Source organism: Oncorhynchus tshawytscha, linkage group LG03, assembly GCF_018296145.1.
Source record: "Oncorhynchus tshawytscha isolate Ot180627B linkage group LG03, Otsh_v2.0, whole genome shotgun sequence".
Classification (NCBI taxonomy): Eukaryota; Metazoa; Chordata; class Actinopteri; order Salmoniformes; family Salmonidae; genus Oncorhynchus; species Oncorhynchus tshawytscha.
This window is the reverse complement of record NC_056431.1, coordinates 14,191,163-14,213,662: the sequence shown is the minus strand read 5'-3', so window position 1 is coordinate 14,213,662 and position 22,500 is coordinate 14,191,163. Positions and strand designations below refer to the sequence as shown.

The following is a 22,500-nucleotide window of genomic DNA, read 5'->3' as shown; positions in this document are numbered from 1 at the left end:
CGAGGGCTAGAGGAAAATCTCCTCTAATGAAATTTCCAGTTGACCACATGCAATTTGTTTCATCGTGGTGAACCACTAATTGCAATGGGCGTTATCAAGGTGTGTGCTGTAGTATGCTGTAAACAGTTGCAAATCCTTTATCCCTATATACCTCCACCACAGTAACATATCATGTAGAAACCTGACATAACACATCCAGAAGCTTTTCTGCCCTTCATTTCATATAAAGGGCCAACCCGAGTCTTATATGGACATGACACATCAAAACTATTAGTGGCATGTTGTTAAAATATGAACGCTGGGTCAAGCGCTGTGTGTGGGAGTGTAAAACACAGAGAGATTAACTGAAGGAATGAAACCTGCTGCTTCTTCTACTATTTACGTTTTTCACTGAAGAAAAAAAAAGATATTTATACTGAACTTAAGGAACTAGTTTCATTTAAGGAACCGAATACAAATTATTGAAATATAAAAAACCTTAATGTGTATTTTCTAAGTAAAATGCTATAAAAAAAAATATATATATATATATTTGTATTATGATTCAGAGCACATTTAGTCTTTCATACTGTAGTGTTTTTAATATCCATGGCTACTGGATATACAGTGGACCTTTTTAAGCAAAACAACAAGTAGAAAATATTGTAAAGATGCTCAGACTAAAACTGGGTTTGATTTCTCTACAGTTGGGGATCAGGACAGATACAGTACTACATTTGTGACCTTGGTAGAAAAAAAGATGAGGAAAGAATCATTCCCACCAAGGATTGATATCGATTTCCCCTGGCCTGACCGTGAAGCGGGTTAAGAGTTGCCCAGTGGTGGTGAAATGGTCAGTGGTGATATCATTAGCTTGTTTACACAGGAAACCAGGGAGTTAGGAGGAAGCTGAGTGTCACAAGCCACTTTCTTCCTCACCTCCTTCAGCTGATCTGAGGATCATGGTATCAAGGAGGGATTAGTAGTGACTTGGGATTTGTGTGATTGGTTAATTTATTGCGGTGATGGCAGGTCTTTCATCTATGGCAACATTTAATCAGCCCAGCCACAGAGGCTATTACAGGTTAGCTCCTGTCTGGAGTCAGTCCGGCGCTGCCATCAACTCCATCACAATTCCCCTGAAAATTCCAAATTATCTGGAACAGGCTTTAGCTTCTCAGTAATAAAAATTAGAACAGATTCCTGATAGAAGCTTTTCCTCACACAGTGCCAATTATAAATAGCTAGGGCTCTGCCTTTGGAAGGAAGGAGGAAAAATCCACTATGAGAGATGTGCAATGGAACTTATCGCTCAGCCCCTGCTCTTCGCTCTGATCTAAATCCGTGTGGCTGAAAATTTATATTAGATTTTATCACAGAGGCCTAAGTCTAGAAAAATCAATGAAGGTTATCTTTTATGTTGCAGCAACTTGTGGAAATATTGATTTTCATTTTATAGCGAATTTGGAGCATCAGTTTGTAATCACTTCCTCGCTGACTACACTGTTTTGGTAACTGTATCTTTTACACGTTGGTTGAACGGTAACAGGGCTCAGGAAAAAAACCTGGGAGAGTATTGAAACCACTGGAGTGAGGGAACAGGGTGGATAAACCACAACACACCATGAGGAGGAAGGGTGGATAAACCACAACACACCATGAGGAGGAAGGGTGGATATACCACAACACACCATGAGGAGGAAGGGTGGATAAACCACAACACACCATGAGGAGGAAGGGTGGATATACCACAACACACCATGAGGAGGAAGGGTGGATAAACCACAACACACCATGAGGAGGAAGGGTGGATAAACCACAACACACCATGAGGAGGAAGGGTGGATAAACCACAACACACCATGAGGAGGAAGGGTGGATAAACCACAACACACCATGAGGAGGAAGGGTGGATAAACCACAACACACCATGAGGAGGAAGGGTGGATAAACCACAACACACCATGAGAAGGAAGGGTGGATAAACCACAACACACCATGAGGAGGAAGGGTGGATATACCACAACACACCATGAGGAGGAAGGGTGGATAAACCACAACACACCATGAGGAGGAAGGGTGGATAAACCACAACACACCATGAGGAGGAAGGGTGGATAAACCACAACACACCATGAGGAGGAAGGGTGGATAAACCACAACACACCATGAGGAGGAAGGGTGGATAAACCACAACACACCATGAGGAGGAAGGGTGGATGGTTTTCAACACTTATCCATGACTTTACTTTATAAAGTGACACATTTTGTCACATTTATTTTCCATCTAATTTACTGTAGATACTTCAAATGTCCCTGTTTTATTTTATTGAAGAAACAACATGTAGGGACAGAGTTAATTCATACATTTTCAAATTTGAACATCACCATTGTTTCTACTTTTTTTTAACTTGATCTGATTGGATTAGTAAATCCACCTATTTTAATTTCTGTGAATGGTGGTGGACACTCTCTTAATCACTGTCAATAAAATTCAGAGTCCTCTGAACTGTAGAATAGCTAGTCTTAATATTAGTCTGAATGAAACCTTATTCTATGTGGCTATGGATTTTAAAGCCGGTGTGGTTGATGTTGTAATATCCAATAGGGGTCAGTATTATTTGCTGCTCTGAATACATTTATTCATGAGGAAGTGGAACAGCACAGAGTCACTGTTGTACGTCACATTCCTTAGTTGTGATTGGTAGTTAGAGAAAGGGGTATGTTTTTATTTTGTATACATCCCCCTCACTCCAGAGAAATCAACATGTTCTGCATGTCACTCTGGATTTGTCTGAAGCTTTGACTACATATGCACTGTGTTTACTGTATAGGAAGAGGGCGTTCATTTAAGGATAATATGCTCCTCCCCTTGGTGACATCATTGTGTGTTATACCCAGAATACAGCTTCTCTGCATTCCTTTGTCTGAAATACTTCAGAGCCCCAACATAGTCATTATTTAGAGTAGTACATTTATATGAATGGCTCATTTAAATTTCAGCTAAATGAAAAATACAGCTATATGATAAATTGACCATTATTTTGATAAATGTATTTAGTTAATTTATTAAGTTTAGTTTTATTAATAAGTTATGACGATTTTGACAATTAATCGTTAGATTAATAAAACACATTGAAACAAAAATAAATGTCAGTAATGTAAATAATTCAAATTCAAATACAATTTTAAAGGAAATGTAATCCAGTAAATATGTTTGCTTTCTTATGATATTTCTAATGTTGAAAACTATACCCATATATTATTATTATTAGTCTTTCCCTGGTGAGAGGCAGTGTAATATAGTGAATTCCCAGAAGGCCTTAGAGACTAGACAGACAGGAAGAGGGGAAGAAGAAGCCTCACACAGCTAAATCAGAGAGATGGCCCCCAGTCTGGAGATCTGACAAAGGGTTCATCCGATTCTCATTTTAGATAGTCGTCGTAGCAACAATCAGATCCGTCTCCTTTGCTCCTTTTGACAGGTTTGTAAGATTTACAGGTTCGCTGAAGATATACGACTTTATTGTCAGGCTAATTTGAGATGTGAAATAGAGGACGGCTTAAATGACAGAGGTCTCTCTCTGTTCCTCTGCCAGGGTGGGATAAGATACCTAAATATTAAGGAATGAGAAAATCAACAGACACAATGTGCTGTTCACTAGGTGTTTGATCCGTCTGACTGGCACAAGTCCACCATTGCTTCGAGCTGCTATGTCAGAACTAGAGTTGAGGTTTTCTTTTCATTTTATACGTATTGTTTCATGTGTGTGACAGAGTGACAGAGATCAGAGTCCATACGCTGTCTACACTTTAGTTATTGAATGTAGCCGACAGTATTTCTGTTTTCTCAGAAAGAGAGAGAGCCCTCTAATCCTCAGTCACTAGTAACGGAACATTTCTGTGTGTGCTTCACCCACGTGCACAATAAATCATCTTTTGTGTGTATCTGTGCCAATTCAGACCTTTAACGTGTGAAAGTGGCATTTGCATTTATCCTTGAAGGGTTGTTGCTGCCTTTCCGAATAAATATCTGAAACACATAGTGACGACTTGTGCTCTTCTGTTGCATTAGGCAGATGGATGGTGTCTCATGGCAGCCGGTTTCAAATGGAAAAATAAATGAAGTGTCGAGAAGAGATGGCACCCCAGACCATTTTCTCTTCGCTAAACTATTGTAACACCCTAACACCCTAATGAAGGAGGACGTGGGGGTTAAAAAGTAATGGCCTTGAAATACTGACATTTTGCCTGCTAGCAATAGGCTACTGTAACGACTGCCCAAGAAAGATGCTTCTACCCTCTCCATGAGCACTGAAGATGTACTCTTGGCTTTCATTACCCTTTGTAAAAATAAAAATAAATCAATTTAAAAAATAAAATAGAATAGAAAATCATATGAAAATAAATAGAAAGGCCTCTCCAATCTGACCGAGCCCTCTCCATGTCTGGTTGTGAATACATTTAGCTGGGGCCACAGTATCTATCTCCCTGTTTTCCTTCCATACAAATAACTTAAAGCACCAACGCTTGACCCGAGCCCAGAAGAAAAATGATGTTACACATTCAGAATAATTTGCCGGCATATTATAAGACGTAGCCTCAATCGCCCTTTGAAATGGATACTGATTCTTTAAATTCTTCCCTGGCTGTTTCAGGAAATAGTGAGATCCCAGCGATAGCGCAGCACAATGTGCCTAAAGTTCACTCGTGAACACTCGCCTCCTTCACTCTAAAAGTCATCGGCATTCTGGGCATCCGAGATCTTCTTAATCTGGGAGATCTGATACTGTATCATTGGGATCATAGGGACCAGGCGTTAGCAGCACTGTATGCCCCCCCCCCCAACCACTCTCCTACCCCAACTGCCCCCACCACCTTGATCCCATTCCTCTGCCCCAACCCCCCCCCGTACTCCGCCCCCTCCACCCACAACCCTCTCAATTCCCAAATCTTCTCATTGCGGGGACAAGAAGAGGACCTACTAGCTTATAGAATGACCCTGTTTATGTCTTGCAGAGAAGAAGAGGAAGCATACTTGGTGGCTATTATTTAATTATTGTTTGTTTAATCACCAAAATAAGCAAATGATTAGTGTTTGTTATCTGTCCCTGTCCAGAAGATGAAGAGCTGTGTACCGGTGGTGCTCAGCGCGGGCCCCAGGTGGCTGCTGGATGTGACTTGGCAAGGAGCAGAAGACAACAAAAATAACTGTGTGGTGTACAGCAAAGGTAAGCTCAATCTCCAGACTGTTGTATACAGTCTGTTATCTCCCTAGCAACACCACAGCAGCCAAACACACTGTCTGACACATAATCCCCCCACTTAAATTCTGCTGTCTGTCTGTCTCTCACTGTCTTTCAATCCAAAACATTTTTTTTGACATCCCTCTGAAGTCATTTAGTGTACCAACCCAAAGTCTTGATTAGGAACGGGAAAACAACATGCGACAAAGTCAGTGGTTTTAGATTTCACAAGGTAAATATATTAATTAGCTTTTTGTGCTCAGTCTGAGTGAATTCCTCTCTGTTCACAAATTACAATTGCCCCAAATTATTATGTAGACGATAATCTGAAACTTGCTAATGGCATATCTCTCTTTTTATGTAATGTGGGGTTACTGGGTGTGACCGTAGAGGTTGTTAGTCTCGAATCACACTGAAATAAAAATGAGGGATTTAGTTGCTGTCTGATACAGCTAGAATGCTCTTATTAGGCAAGCTCAAAATGGCTGCCCATCCATAGTTCATGATTGGGCTTCAGGTTACTGATTGTAAAATGCTAATACGGCACACTGACAGTAGCGTCTTCAGACTTCACCCTTTATGAAAGCACTGTGCTGCTGACTGGCTGCTGCAGCCCATAATTGGGTCTTGACGGGTGTACACACAGGCACATAAAGAGACACACAGGCACATAGACACACAGTCCAGAGACACACAGGCACATAAATAAGTAAATAAAGATGTTTGAATTCAAAGGGGATGCAAGAAGTGGTTTCTATGTATCCCGTTTTCTAAATGATTACCCTGTGACTAGACTCACGAAGGAGCTGAAATGGAGTTTCTTCCCCTCAAAGTGAATCAGAGCGGGAACTGGGATTTGCAGCCCGGATTTTCTTTCGCTCTCCCAATTCTCATCTACTAATCACTAGACTGCACTGGGGAGTTATCCTCTTAACCGGCTACTTAACTTTGTGCTCTTTATCACCAAATCGTTCAAGTTTATGATAAGCTGTTAAAGGAGATTATGCACTTCTTTAAAAATCTCCTAATCTGAATATATGAAACAAAAAAGGGAGTAATAACAGGATTTGGTCTCGTTTTGTTAAGTCATTTCCCCTCGCCGTCTTCATAGTCATTATAGAAGCCATCCCAGATGTAGTTGCAGTACTGCCATCATCTCACACAGACGGACGTTATGGATCTGTGATCACCTCTGTAGCATTGTCCTTCATATCCCCTTGTTCATAGCATCTAGTTGACACTTATTCAGTTAGAAAAGGAAGTGATGTGAAAGTCGGACCAAAAAGAGGAGTCCCCCAGTGAGAGCCGTTTGTGTTGTATTAGTATAGAGCTGCTAAACCTTTCTCCACAATCACACGCCTGCCAAGCCATAATAGACGATACAGAGGGATAAAATAGTGAAAAATACAATGAATTTCAATTTGGAAATATTTGGATAATTTTGGCACCTTACTGTGTGTAGTCATTTTGAGACAAAATCTGTAGACCGAGATAGAATCAGCATCCATCCAGTTTTTCTATTTCTATGGCCCCAGACAGAATCTCTCTAGTTATTCTATGTATGTGGCCTCAGACAGAATCTCTCTAGTTATTCTATTTCTATGGCCCCAGACAGAATCTCTCTAGTTATTCTATGTATATGGCCCCAGACAGAATCTCTCTAGTTATTCTATTTCTATGGCCCCAGACAGAATCTCTCTATTTATTCTATATATGTGTCCCCAGACATAATCTCTCTAGTTATTCTACGTATGTGGCCCCAGACAGAATCTGTCTAGTTATTCTATGTATGTGGCCCCAGACAGAATCTCTCTAGTTATTCTATGTATGTGGCCCCAGACAGAATCTCTCTAGTTATTCTATTTCTATGGCCCCAGAGAGAATATCTGTAGTTATTGGACATAATCGATTTAGTTATTGTATTTCTATGGCCCCAGAGAGAATATCTGTAGTTATTGTACAGAATCTATTTAGTTATTGTATTTATATGGCCCCAGAGAGAATATCTGTAGTTATTGGACATAATCGATTTAGTTATTGTATTTCTATGGCCCCAGAGAGAATATCTGTAGTTATTGTACAGAATCTATTTAGTTATTGTATTTATATGGCCCCAGAGAGAATATCTGTAGTTATTGTACAGAATATATTTAGTTATTGTATTTCTATGGCCCCAGAGAGAATATCTCTAGTTATTGTACAGAATATATTTAGTTATTGTATTTCTATGGCCCCAGAGAGAATATCTGTAGTTATTGGACATAATCGATTTAGTTATTGTATTTCTATGGCCCCAGAGAGAATATCTATAGTTATTGTACAGAATCTATTTAGTTATTGTATTTATATGGCCCCAGAGAGAATATCTGTAGTTATTGTACAGAATATATTTAGTTATTGTATTTCTATGGCCCCAGAGAGAATATCTGTAGTTATTGTACAGAATATATTTAGTTATTGTATTTCTATGGCCCCAGAGAGAATATCTCTAGTTATTGTACAGAATATATTTAGTTATTGTATTTCTATGGCCCCAGAGAGAATATCTGTAGTTATTGTACAGAATATATTTAGTTATTGTATTTCTATGGCCCCAGAGAGAATATCTGTAGTTATTGTATTTCTATAGCTCCACGTAGACACCAGACAGTACAGAAGGACTCAGTGATGACTCCCTCTCTGCATGAAGCAGACACACAGAGCCATAGGGCCTCAGTGTTTACATCTCTCCCCAAGTGTTGCTGTTTGTCTGTTTGTCTGTTTTGCGCAAAGAAAGGCAGTTGACTTATGGTAATCAGTGGACATCTCAATATACTGCATGTTCATTGGTTCTCACTGAATATGGCTACTTGGCTCGTGTTCCAATCATCTTGGCTTTCTTGAGCACTGTCTCAGACATCTTCTGTGCATGGTGAGGAGTGCCTCTTAAAGAGAGAAATGATTCCCAATGGACTGATGCAGTCCAACAGTGTGTAATGTATAATACATGCTAGTTCTCTGTGAACAAGAACTATGTGGGTTTGGTGGAATCCCCATTGGGCTGCCCCGGGCGTCCAGCAGAAAACACACTACCACGGTTACCACATATCTACTATTAGACATGGGATTTTATTTCAGTCTGTCCTGTGTCCATCCTGGTTCTACTAAATGTCCCTTTTTTAATGATTTGCTACTCACTGTCTCTATCATTTTGTGTTGTTGATATTGACCAACGACACACTGTATAATGAGACATTTCTAAACTAACATGTCTACTGAGAGTTTACCCTATCAACTATGGCTATATACTGTAGGTTATTATGTCTCTGTGTCATATGCCCACAGTTTGTTTTAAATATATATTACTTTAAAATGAAGAATGTCTACCAATTCCCCCTTGAAGACGTGATAATATAAAAAGTGGAATAAACACAATATCTGTTTTTACCAGGCTGTCTTTCTATCAGTGGCACCAGAAACAGTAAGCATGCAGGGCTGTTTGTTTTACATTAGCCTCCCATGCAGACAGCCAGTATACTGTAGTGCCTCAGAACAGAGCACAGCAGACAGCCATTACTAAAACTCTCAACCTGACTGCTGCACCAACTCATTATCGAGAAATCCACCTGGAACCTCCGCAATGCTCCGCGCCACACATGGACAGCTTCTCTGAACCACTGACGTTTTCTAGAAACAGGCAGCGAGTCTGTGGAGTAATTATACGTTAGTTACGCAGTGGGAGGGAGGGAGGGAACTGGGGGAGAATTGGTCGAGAGAGTGAGAGAGCGACAGGGAATTGAGAGAGAGCAATTCAGAGAGGGAGGATATCATCGGAGAATTGGTACATTTGATGAACAATATGGAAGTGTTTATTAATTCAGAAAGAAATGCATATAATTTAATTGCATCATTTTTTTGCCGTTTTCATTATTCCACTATTGAATCAAAAGAGCGACGTTCAGTATATTAAAACAAAAAGAAACAAAGAAGAAATGGGACAATTAAATAGATATATAATTTCAGGATCACTCCTATCCACAATGTCATGAAATACAGTGCCTCCTCCCTCAAATAACAGTCCATTTCCAATGCTCTAATTTTATTGATTTATTTTTCTTATTTTTTGCCTTTTATAGAGAGAACATAATGTTGGCCTCCGAGACTGGACATCCACCAATCATTCTGCATGTCTTACAGTTCGTCAGATTTCTTGGTACCTACTGTCCACACATGACATGTATATCATCATCACCAGTATGACAGTAAAGTCAGTGTGGCTGTATTTAACTCAGAGCTCTCCTATTGTGCTCCACCATTATCACCTGATATCTGAGCCCTTAGAAACTCACCTGGGCTCTGTCTTGATATTATGTCCTATTATTCTAAGGTCACCTGAGTTTTTCTAACGTAAGCCTCTTAAGCAGACCACATTCAGATACAGCATGTCCAATATGTCTCTGGAGAAAGTCGGCCATTGTTGGAGCGTAAATTGACCAATGTACTAGAGCGTTTTGCATAAGCCCATACGGTGTAGAATTAGACTGTAACTCACTGCTGTGTCTTTCTGTTACTTCATGTTCACTAAGTCCTCGCCATCAGATCCCTTTTCTCACTTGTCCGTTGTTCACACGCTCTTAGCCAGAGACCTCGGAGACCTCGGAGGTGAACTTTCCACAGTAATTTTGAAATTGGATCTGATTTTTTAAATATTCTGTCCAAAACAAAATAGGGAGAATTCAGAATAAGATATAGTCTTGGTTTAGAAAGGGGGAAATATATCGTAAAAACTGTTTGAGACTGGGGGAGAGGAGAGAGAGTACTGTAACAGTTCAGATTGAATTGTTCATTTCAACCCTCCCCTTTAAAACGACTGAGGCAAATAGGAGGTGCTGAGGTTATTATCTGTTATCTGGGAACATGGGGAAATAGTGTGACTGCATAATAACTAAACAACTGACACAATGTCAAAATTGTATTATCAGTGTATTAAAACAAAATTGTACCCTAAAGGAGGCCCCACCACAGCTCAGAGCAGCAGAGTAATTATGTTGAATTAAAATACAACAGAGATCAACAGAATCGTTTTCATTCGGAAATTATTAATGATTCCGCGGCAACAATAATTGATTGCACTGAGCCAGGCGATAACTGCACGGTCAGGCTGGAGGGAGCGGAGTGCTCAGACTGTACCGTGGCTGTAGTGTAATATTAACTGACTGTGGCAGGCAGGGGTAGAGTATTGTACTGCAAGACTGGACTGGAGGCTGGTGATGGTAGGGAGGGGGGTGTTAAGGACAGCAGACTTCATTATATAGAATGTGAGAAGACTTAGCATCCTACACATCATGCATAAGCACACAGACCGAAATGCACACACACACACACACACACACACACATTCACACACACACACACACACACACACACACACACACACACACACACACACACACACACATTCACACACACACACACACACACACACACACACACACACACACACACACACACACACACACACACACACACACACACACACACACACACACACACACACACACACACACACACACACACACACACACACACACACACACACACACACACACACACACACACACACATACACACACGCACACACACGCATACACATGTTTGTTCTTGCTTCATTCAGCAGAGACAGTGAAAGACGTCAGCCCAGACTCTTCCTCCGAATGCCTTTAATGTGCATTGTTCCCTCACTGTTGGTGGAGGCAGACAGGCGGGCGGCTGGCCTCCCCCTGCAGCACCACACACACAGTCACCAGACACCAGGCTCTGTCTGTCACAGCCCCCACTCTATGAACATCCACCACAAACAAACCACAAACCACAATACACCCAAATTAGGACGTTACCACAAACACTCATTAACCTAAGCCTAACTGTGACACACACAGAAAAGACAGAAGAAAACAACAAGTGAAAGTGATGGGCAGCACTGATGACAAACAGAAGAGAGGAGAGGCACGCTGTATGTGTTTCATCCATCACTCTCCCCAGTCAGGCACTATGTTGTCGTTGCAGTAGGGGACAACACAGACAGACGGCCGCGCGTCCTTGTATCAATGCCACTGAGGGTGTCGTGTCACGCTAACGAGCGTGTAGCCTAGCTGGCCGCTCTCCCTCCCTCCGTAGCAGGAGGGTTTTGACTCACTCTGCATATTTAAATGCCTTGTAAAGCTTAAGTAGACCCACTTTTCCATGTCAGGGCAGCGTTCAATCCTGCTGTGCCCATTAATTATGATACCATTGTGCTCCGGTGTGGCTAATAAGAGTGATGTATTGCACCCTTGTGGCATTATAATCATGTCTAGTGAAGTACCTGGACTGTCTGAGCACTAGGCTTCTCTTTAGAGCACTTGGGTAAAAATAGGCAGCTCATCTAGCCTACTCTCCTCTCCTGTCCAGGGTTGGTTAATGGGCTTGTTCTGGAAAGTGGGCTGTTGATTTAGCTTTAGTATAATTGTATAATCGATGATGAGAAATGCCTGTGTATCGATCTGGGGGAAGCAGATGGAGCTGTCTGTCTGTAAGCCCAGCAGGGATTTTAAAGCTCTCCCTGAAAGAGGTACCGGTCCTGAGGATAGGAGGAAACAGGGTGTGACTTTCAGACATAAAACAATTCCTTGGACATGAAAATAATGATCTGCAAGGTTTTGATTAAGAGGATCACGGTTGCTTAGTTAAAGAGTTCATTCTATGCGTCTTTAAGAGCCTCAGTCCTGGCCTGCTTTTAGAACTGTCTATGATTCACCTCTCCTTCCTGGCCGCTCGGCCTCGCCGCCCCCATCATGGCACAGCTGCCGTAAGTAGGTGTGAAAAGCATTGTCAATGTGCTTTAGGATAAAGCTCTGTGGTGGGATGCCATTGGTCACGATGAACCCCCACCCACCTTCAGCTGCAGCAGAGGGCGAGTGGAGGAGAGGGAGAGAGAGAGGCCTTCTTCGGGGTTATTTTCATCTGCAGTAGGGGGTCAGAGTGAGAGATCAGTGGGGTGAATGAGTGTTACACACACACACACACACACACACACACACACACACACACACACACACACACACACACACAGTTAGAGTGAGGAAGAATAGCGAACTGCATGGACACCCTGCACATGGCAGAAGATTGGAAGAAAATCACTGATGGGCACTAGAATGAAGAGATACAGTATCACCTCTGTCACCCTGGTCACAATAGAATTACATTATAGGGTTCATTGCAGGGATTTCATTTGTCTCCTTCCACATTGTATGTCTCTTTATAAATACCTTTTGGAAGAAAATACATCCGATTTTCTCTGAAATAAGCAGACACAATACAAAATAGTTTTGTGGGGTCGCTTCTGTGTTCGAGGGGGAGAACTTCCTGATAACCTTTTATACATACCTCTGCAGCTAATCCATTTTATTGATTGCACATCCGGCTGTGCGAATAAACATATCCCTGCAGTCTTTAGAGTGTGGTTTCAGTAGGGTATCACTTTTTCTCATTGCACACCGCGCAGGAGCACACAGACATTGCTCCTCCATTACTGGCTTATCTATGGGGTTTATGATGCTCTGGTCATGGGGTCTCAGCCATTCCACCCCTCTTAAACCCCAATGCCATGGGTAAGGACAGGGGGACATACGGGTGTAGGAGGTGGGTCACTCAGCTCCATGAAGAGAGGAGGCTGGTAGTTGTGTGGCTGTTTGGTGTGTTGGTGACAGTGGCAGAGGTACGGTATGTATGGTGATGGTGAGGCCCATGCTTGGACCCCTCCCCCACCTCAACCACCGTTCCCCATCTACCCCACTCCATGTTCCCATGCAGCTCCTGGAGTGTCAGAGCTGAGTTGACCTCTGCCTGCCTAAAGGGAGGTCGCAGTGCTCCGTAGCGCTCTGTAGCACCGGGTGACAGAGATGGGTCCCCTGGTCCCTCTGTGTGGGTGTGTATGTGTGTTTACGTGAGTGCGCGTGTGTGTAGCGAGCAGAGAGCAGACATGCGTGCTGTAGGTACAGTAGTGTAGTGGAGAAGACGTGTGTGTCGCCCGGGTCAGACAGGGCCATCCATTCTCTGAGCCCCTGGGAGAGGGAGAGGGAGAGAGAGGAGAGCGGAGGGAAGGAAGAGAGAGGGGGGGGGGCGTTGATACACTGCTTCTCTTACTCTATCAGACACTAGGTTGTGTTCCTCCATGCAGTGCAGTCAGTGGAACACATCTGTCATCTGTCCCTGTACCACTTCAGCTACCACAGTAGCACCGGGGTTTGGAACACTTCTATTCAACCAACACTGTAATGTGAGCTGTAGATGTTGTCAAATGTGGTGAGTGTGATTCTGAACTCTCTTAGTGGACTTGAATGTCAACATGTTTAGGGCAATGACTGACATGTTTTGCTGCCGTTGGTGCAGCAGTGTCCACAATGTAGAACGCATGTAGTATTGTACATGTAGTCTGAAGGATTTACAAACTGGAAGCCATAAGGAGAATGGTTGCAGACCACAATGGTTTGCTGTAGTAGGGGCAGCCACAAGGGTTTTTCAACAACATCACCTGGCCCATGGCAACTACAATGGACCTCCCATTGCTATCACCCAGCCAACATGGAGTTCTAACACCCAGCTCTCCCTCCTGGTTCTGGTCGATGCCCTGGCCTTTCCCTGCTAAGCTAAGCCTTCTCCTTGTTGAATAGTGGGCTGGTAATGCTGTGATCCAATGCCATTTGGAGTCACTCACTCTGTCCCCCAGCTCTCAGGGAGAAGGAATCCTCAACCCCAGCCTCATAGTCTACCCTGTAATCTCCCAGCCTCCTCTCTGTTGTCGGGTACGGCGCCTGCTGCTCCCCGCTCTATCCCACAACCCCCTTCGCCCTCCACCATTTTAATCCCTTTGACCCAAACCCTCAGTGTTTCCCTGTATCAACAGCTCCTGAAGATTACATCCTTCCACCTCCTGTACTGTGTGCTAGCTACAGTAGCTAGCCTAGCGCTACTGTATTACACCCAAGCCCAGCAGTACAAGTTTTCCTCTAGCTACCACATGACAGCTAGTGCCTAAAGGCAGTCAAGTCTCTAATTAAGCCACTCCAGAGTATTATGGTATGCCACATTGGTCATTGCAATATAGTCACTCCACTTATACAGTCTATACACAGTCTATTTATTTATCTGTTATTTTACCTGGTAAGTTGACTGAGAACACATTCTCATTTGCAGCAACAACCTGGGGAATAGTTACAGGGGAGAGGAGGGGGATGAATGAGCCAATTGTAAACTGGGGATTATTAGGTGACCGTGATGGTTTGAGGGCCAGATTGGGAATTTAGCCAGGGGTTAACACCCCTACTCTTAGGATATTTAATGACCTCAGAGAGTCAGGACACCCTACACAGGGCAGTGTCTGCAATCACTGCCCTGGGGCATTGGGATATTTCTTAGACCAGAGGAAAGAGTGCCTCCTACTGGCCCTCCAACACCACTTCCAGCAGCATCTGGTCTCCCATCCAGAAACTGACCAGGACCAACCCTGCTTAGCTTCAGAAGCAAGCCTGCTGTGGTATGCAGGGTGGTGGCCTGCTGGCATGAAGTCTATACCTAAGTCTATACAGTCTACCCACAGTCTATACAGTCTACCCACAGTCTATACAGTCTACCCACAGTCTATACAGTCTACCCACAGTCTATACAGTCTACCCAGAGTCTATACAGTCTGCCCACAGTCTATACAGTCTACCCAGAGTCTATACAGTCTACCCACAGTCTATACAGTCTACCCAGAGTCTATACAGTCTACCCACAGTCTATACAGTCTACCCAGAGTCTATACAGTCTACCCACAGTCTATACAGTCTACCCAGAGTCTATACAGTCTACCCACAGTCTATACAGTCTACTCAGAGTATATACAGTCTAGCCACAGTCTAGCCGCAATCTATACAGTCTAGCCGCAGTCTATACAGTCTAGCCACAGTCTATACAGTCTACCCAGAGTATATACAGTCTAGCCACATGCTATACAGTCTAGCCACAGTCTATACAGTCTACCCAAAGTATTTACAGTCTAGCCACAGTCTATACAGTCTAGCCAGAGTATTTACAGTCTAGCCACAGTCTACACATTCTACCCAGAGTATTTACAGTCTAGCCACAGTCTACACATTCTACCCACAGTCTAGCCACAGTCTATACAGTCTAGCCACAGTCTATACAGTCTAGCCAGAGTATATACAGTCCAGCCACAGTCTATACAGTCTACCCAGAGTCTATACAGTCTACCCAGAGTCTATACAGTCTACCCACAGTCTATACAGTCTACCCAGAGTCTATAAGGTCTACCGACAATCTATACAGTCTAGCCAGTCTGTCCTGATACTCCAGAGCTCACCCTGCAAAGAGAGTACAGCTCTACCTCTTTCATGTAGTGTTTCTGGTAATGAGTTTGGGCGTTATTGATGTGAACTCATGTGATCATTACATAAAGAACAACCATTTCTCTTTCCCTCGATGGTTTTCCTGTGGGCCACATTAAATCAAGCCTCCGACCTACACTCTAGTTAAATGAACCACTATCAGCATGTTGCCCTCTCATATCTGAGAACAGCCCTTTATATAGCAAGGCCTGTAAATGGTGATTAGTGAGTGTTTTGATTAAATTCAACCACGTGTGTGATACTGCTGTGGAGGCCGATCACACTCTGTCAAACACACACTCTGTCAAACACACACTCTCTGTCAAACACACTCTCTCTGTCAAACACACTCTCTCTGTCAAACACACTCTCTCTGTCAAACACACTCTCTCTGTCAAACACACTCTCTCTGTCAAACACACACTCTCTGTCAAACACACTCTCAAACACACACTCTGTCAAACACACTCTCTCTGTCAAACACAAACACACTCTCTCTCTGTCAGACACACTCTCTCTGTCAGACACACACACTCTCTCTGTCAAACACACTCTCTCAAACACACTCTCTGTCAAAACACACTCTCTCTGTCAAACACAAACACACTCTCTCTCTGTCAAACACACTCTCTCTGTCAAACACACTCTCTCTGTCAAACACACACACACTCTCTGTCTCTCTCTTTCTGTCAAACACACTCTCTCTGTCAAACACACACTCTCTCTGTCAAACACACTCTCTCTGTCAAACACACACTCTCTGTCTCCATCTCTCTTTCTGTCAAACACACTCTCTCTGTCAAACACTCTCTCTCTCTGTCAAACACACTCTCTCTGTCAAACACACTCTCTCTGTCAAACACACACTCTCTGTCTCCATCTCTCTCTCTGTCAAACACACTCTCTCTCTGTCAAACACACTCTCTCTGTCTCCATCTCTCTTTCTGTCAAACACACTCTGTCTCTGTCTCCATCTCTCTTTCTGTCAAACACACTCTCTCTGTCTCCATCTCTCTCTCTGTCAAACACACTCTCTCTGTCAAACACTCTCTCTCTGTCAAACACACTCTCTCTGTCTCCATCTCTCTCTGTCAAACACACTCTCTCTGTCAAACACACTCTCTCTGTCAAACACACTCACTCTGTCAAACACACTCTCTCTCTGTCAAACACACTCTCTGTCAAACACACTCTCTCTGTCAAACACACTCTCTCTGTCAAACACACTCTCTCTGTCAAACACACTCTCTCTGTCAAACACACACTCTGTCAAACACACACTCTGTCAAACACACTCTCTCTGTCAAACACACTCTCTGTCAAACACACTCTCTCTGTCTCCATCTCTCTCTCTGTCAAACACACTCTCTGTCAGACACACACTCTCTGTCAAACACACTCTCTCTGTCTCCATCTCTCTCTCTGTCAACACTCTCTCTGTCAAACACACTCTCTCTGTCAAACACACTCTCTCTGTCAAACACACTCTCTGTCAAACACACTCTCTGTCAAACACACTCTCTCTGTCAAACACACTCTCTCTGTCTCCATCTCTCTCTCTGTCAGACACACTCTCTCTGTCAGACACACACTCTCTGTCAAACACACTCTCTGTCAAACACACTCTCTCTGTCAAACACACTCTCTCTGTCAAACACACTCTCTCTGTCAGACACACTCTCTCTGTCAGACACACTCTCTGTCAAACACACTCTCTCTGTCAAACACACTCTCTCTGTCAAACACACTCTCTGTCAAACACACTCTCTCTGTCAAACACACTCTCTCTGTCAAACACACTCTCTGTCAAACACACTCTCTCTGTCAAACACACTCTCTCTGTCAAACACACTCTCTCTGTCAAACACACTCTCTCTGTCTGTCAACACACTCTCTCTGTCAAACACACTCTCTCTGTCAAACACACTCTCTCTGTCAAACACACTCTTCTGTCAAACACACTCTCTCTGTCAAACACACTTTCTGTCAAACACACTCTCTCTGTCAAACACACTCTCTCTGTCAAACACACTCTCTCTGTCAAACACACTCTCTCTGTCAAACACACTCTCTCTGTCAAACACACAAACACACTCTCTCTGTCACACTCTCTCTGTCAAACACACTCTCTCTGTCAAACACACTCTCTGTCAAACACACTCTCTCTCAAACACACTCTCTCTGTCAAACACACTCTCTCTGTCAAACACACACTCTCTGTCAAACACACTCTCTGTCAAACACACTCTCTGTCAAACACACTCTCTCTCTGTCAAACACACTCTCTCTCAAACACACTCTCTGTCAAACACACTCTCTCTGTCAAACACACTCTCTCTGTCAAACACACTCTCTCTGTCAAACACACTCTCTCAAACACACTGTCAAACACACTCTGTCAAACACACTCTGTCAAACACACTCTCTCTGTCAAACACACTCTCTGTCAAACACACTCTCTGTCAAACACTCTCTCTCTGTCAAACACACTCTCTCTGTCAAACACTCTCTCTGTCAAACACACTCTCTTCAGACACACTCTCTGTCAAACACACTCTCTCTGTCAAACACACTGTCAAACACACTCTCTCTGTCAAACACACTCTCTCTGTCAAACACACTCTCTGTCAGACACTCTCTGTCAAACACACTCTCTCTGTCAAACACACTCTCTGTCAAACACACACTCTCTGTCAAACACACTCTCTGTCAAACACAACACACACTCTCTGTCAAACACACTCTCTCTGTCAAACACACTCTCTCTGTCAAACACACTCTCTCTGTCAAACACACTCTCTCTCAAACACACACTCTCTGTCAAACACACTCTCTCTGTCAAACACACTCTCTGTCAAACACACTCTCTGTCAAACACACTCTCTGTCAAACACACTCTCTCTGTCAAACACACACACTCTCTCTGTCAAACACTCTCTCTGTCAAACACACTCTCTGTCAAACACACTCTCTCTGTCAAACACACACTCTCTCTGTCAAACACACTCTCTGTCAACACACACTCTCTGTCAAACACACTCTCTGTCAAACACACTCTCTCTGTCAAACACACTCTCTCTGTCAAACACACTCTCTCAGACACACACTCTCTGTCAAACACACTCTCTCTGTCTCTGTCAAACACATCTCTCTTCTGTCAAACACACTCTCTGTCAAACACACTCTCTCTGTCAAACACACTCTCTCTCAAACACACTCTCTCTGTCAAACACACTCTCTGTCAAACACACTCTCTCTGTCAAACACACTCTCTGTCAAACACACTCTCTGTCAAACACACTCTCTGTCAAACACACTCTCTCTGTCAAACACACTCTCTGTCAAACACACTCTCTGTCAAACACACTCTCTCTGTCAAACACACTCTCTGTCAGAACACACTCTCTGTCAGACACACTCTCTCTGTCAGACACACTCTGTCAAACACACTCTCTCTGTCAAACACACTCTCTCTGTCAAACACACTCTCTCTGTCAAACACACTCTCTGTCAAACACACTCTCTCTGTCAAACACACTCTCTCTGTCAAACACACTCTCTCTGTCAGACACACTCTCTCTGTCAAACACACTCTGTCAAACTCTCTCTCTGTCAACACACTCTCTCTGTCAAACACACTCTGTGTCAAACACACTCTCTCTGTCAAACACACTCTGTCAAACACACTCTCTCTGTCAGACACACTCTCTCTGTCAAACACTCTCTCTGTCAGACACACTCTCTGTCAAACACACTCTCTCTGTCAAACACACTCTCTCTGTCAAACACACTCTCTGTCAGACACACTCTGTCAAACACACTCTCTCTGTCAAACACACTCTCTCTCAGACACACTCTCTCTGTCAAACACACTCTCTGTCAAACACACTCTCTCTGTCAAACACACTCTCTGTCAAACACACTCTCTGTCAAACACACTCTCTCTGTCAGACACACTCTCTCTGTCAAACACACTCTCTGTCAGACACACTCTCTCTGTCAAACACTCTCTGTCAAACACACTCTCTCTGTCAAACACACTCTCTCTGTCAAACACACTCTCTCTGTCAAACACACTCTGTCAAACACACTCTCTCTGTCAAACACACTCTCTCTGTCAAACACACTCTCTCTGTCAAACACACTCTCTGTCAAACACACTCTCTCTCAAACACACTCTCTCTGTCAAACACACTCTCTCTGTCAAACACACTCTCTCTGTCAAACACACTCTCTCTGTCAAACACTCTCTCTGTCAAACAGACACACTCTCTGTCAAACACACTCTCTCTGTCAAACACACTCTCTGTCAAACACACTCTCTCTGTCAAACACTCTCTCTCTCTGTCAAACACTCTCTCTGTCAAACACACTCTCTCTGTCAAACACACTCTCTCTGTCAAACACACTCTCTCTGTCAGACACACTCTCTCTGTCAAACACACTCTCTCTGTCAGAACACACTCTCTCTGTCAGACACACTCTCTCTGTCAAACACACTCTCTCTGTCAAACACACTCTCTCTGTCAAACACACTCTCTCTGTCAAACACACTCTCTCTGTCAGACACACTCTCTCTGTCACACACTCTCTCTGTCAAACACACTCTCTCTGTCAAACACACACTCTGTCAAACACACACTCTGTCAAACACACTCTCTCTGTCAGACACACTCTCTCTGTCAAACACACTCTCTCTGTCAAACACACACTCTGTCAAACACACACTCTGTCAAACACACTCTCTCTGTCAAACACACACTCTGTCAAACACACTCTCTCTGTCAAACACACTCTCTCTGTCAAACACACTCTCTCTGTCAAACACACTCTCTCTGTCAAACACACACTCTCTGTCAAACACACTCTCTCTCTCTGTCAAACACACTCTCTGTCAAACACACTCTCTCTGTCAAACACACTCTCTCTGTCAAACACACTCTCTCTGTCAAACTCTCTCTGTCACTCTCTCTGTCAAACACACTCTCTCTGTCAAACACACTCTCTCTGTCAAACACACTCTCTCTGTCAAACACACTCTCTCTGTCAAACACTCTCTCTGTCAAACACACTCTCTCTGTCAAACACACTCTCTCTGTCAAACACACTCTCTCTGTCAAACACACTCTCTCTGTCAAACACACTCTCTCTGTCAAACACACTCTCTCTGTCAAACACACTCTCTCTGTCAAACACACTCTCTCTGTCAGACACACTCTCTCTGTCAAACACACTCTCTCTGTCAAACACACTCTCTCTGTCAAACACACTCTCTCTGTCAAACACACTCTCTCAAACACACTCTCTCTCAAACACACTCTCTCAAACACACTGTCTCTGTCAAACACACTCTCTCTGTCAAACACACTCTCTCTGTCAAACACACTCTCTGTCAAACACAAACACACTCTCTCTGTCAAACACACTCTCTCTGTCAAACACACTCTCTCTGTCAAACACACTCTCTCTCTCTGTCAAACACACTCTCTGTCAAACACACTCTCTGTCAAACACACTCTCTCTGTCAAACACACTCTCTGTCAAACACACTCTCTCTGTCAAACACACTCTCTCTGTCAAACACACTCTCTCTGTCAAACACACTCTCTCTGTCAAACACACTCTCTCTGTCAAACACACTCTCTCTGTCTCTCTGTCAAACACACACTCTCTCTGTCAAACACACTCTCTGTCAAACACACTCTCTCTGTCAAACACACTCTCTCTGTCAAACACACTCTCTCTGTCAAACACACTCTCTGTCAAACACACTCTCTCTGTCAAACACACTCTCTCTGTCAAACACACTCTCTCTGTCAAACACACTCTCTCTGTCAAACACACTCTCTCTGTCAAACACACTCTCTCTGTCAAACACACTCTCTCTGTCAAACACACTCTCTCTGTCAAACACACTCTCTCTGTCAGACACACTCTCTCTGTCAAACACACTCTCTCTGTCAAACACACTCTCTCTGTCAAACACACTCTCTCTGTCAAACACACTCTCTCTGTCAAACACACTCTCTCTGTCAAACACACTCTCTCTGTCAAACACACTCTCTCTGTCAAACAAACACACTCTCTCTGTCAAACACACTCTCTCTGTCAAACACACTCTCTCTGTCAACACACTCTCTCTGTCAAACACACTCTCTCTGTCAAACACACTCTCTCTGTCAGAAACACACTCTCTCTGTCAAACACACTCTCTCTGTCAAACACACTCTCTCTGTCAAACACACTCTCTCTGTCAAACACACTCTCTCTGTCAGACACACTCTCTCTGTCAAACACACTCTCTCTGTCAAACACACTCTCTCTGTCAAACACACTCTCTCTGTCAAACACACTCTCTCTGTCAAACACACTCTCTCTGTCAAACACAGACACACTCTCTCTGTCAAACACAAACACACTCTCTCTGTCAAACACACTCTCTCTGTCAAACACACTCTCTCTGTCAGACACACTCTCTCTGTCAAACACACTCTCTCTGTCAAACACACTCTCTCTGTCAAACACACTCTCTCTGTCACACACTCTCTCTGTCAAACACACTCTCTCTGTCAGACACACTCTCTCTGTCACACACTCTCTCTGTCAGACACACTCTCTCTGTCAAACACACTCTCTCTGTCATCTCTCTCTCTGTCAGACACACAAACACACTCTCTCTGTCAAACACACTCTCTCTGTCAAACACACTCTCTCTGTCAAACACACTCTCTCTGTCAAACACACTCTCTCTGTCAAACACACTCTCTCTGTCAAACACACTCTCTCTGTCAAACACACTCTCTCTGTCAAACACACTCTCTCTGTCACATCTCTCTCTCTGTCAAACACACTCTCTCTGTCAAACACAC

At 43.4% G+C, this 22,500-nt stretch overlaps 1 protein-coding gene across 1 annotated transcript in view; it reads left to right on the top strand.

Moving 5' to 3' along the window:
• LOC112244421 (zinc finger protein ZFPM2) overlaps positions 1-22,500 on the top strand; it is a 211,062-nt gene that overhangs the window by 116,863 nt on the left and 71,699 nt on the right. The window contains exon 5 of the mRNA XM_042310247.1: positions 5,099-5,210. Within this exon, the coding sequence (XP_042166181.1) occupies positions 5,099-5,210 (112 nt within the window). The remainder of the gene's footprint in view (positions 1-5,098; positions 5,211-22,500) is intronic.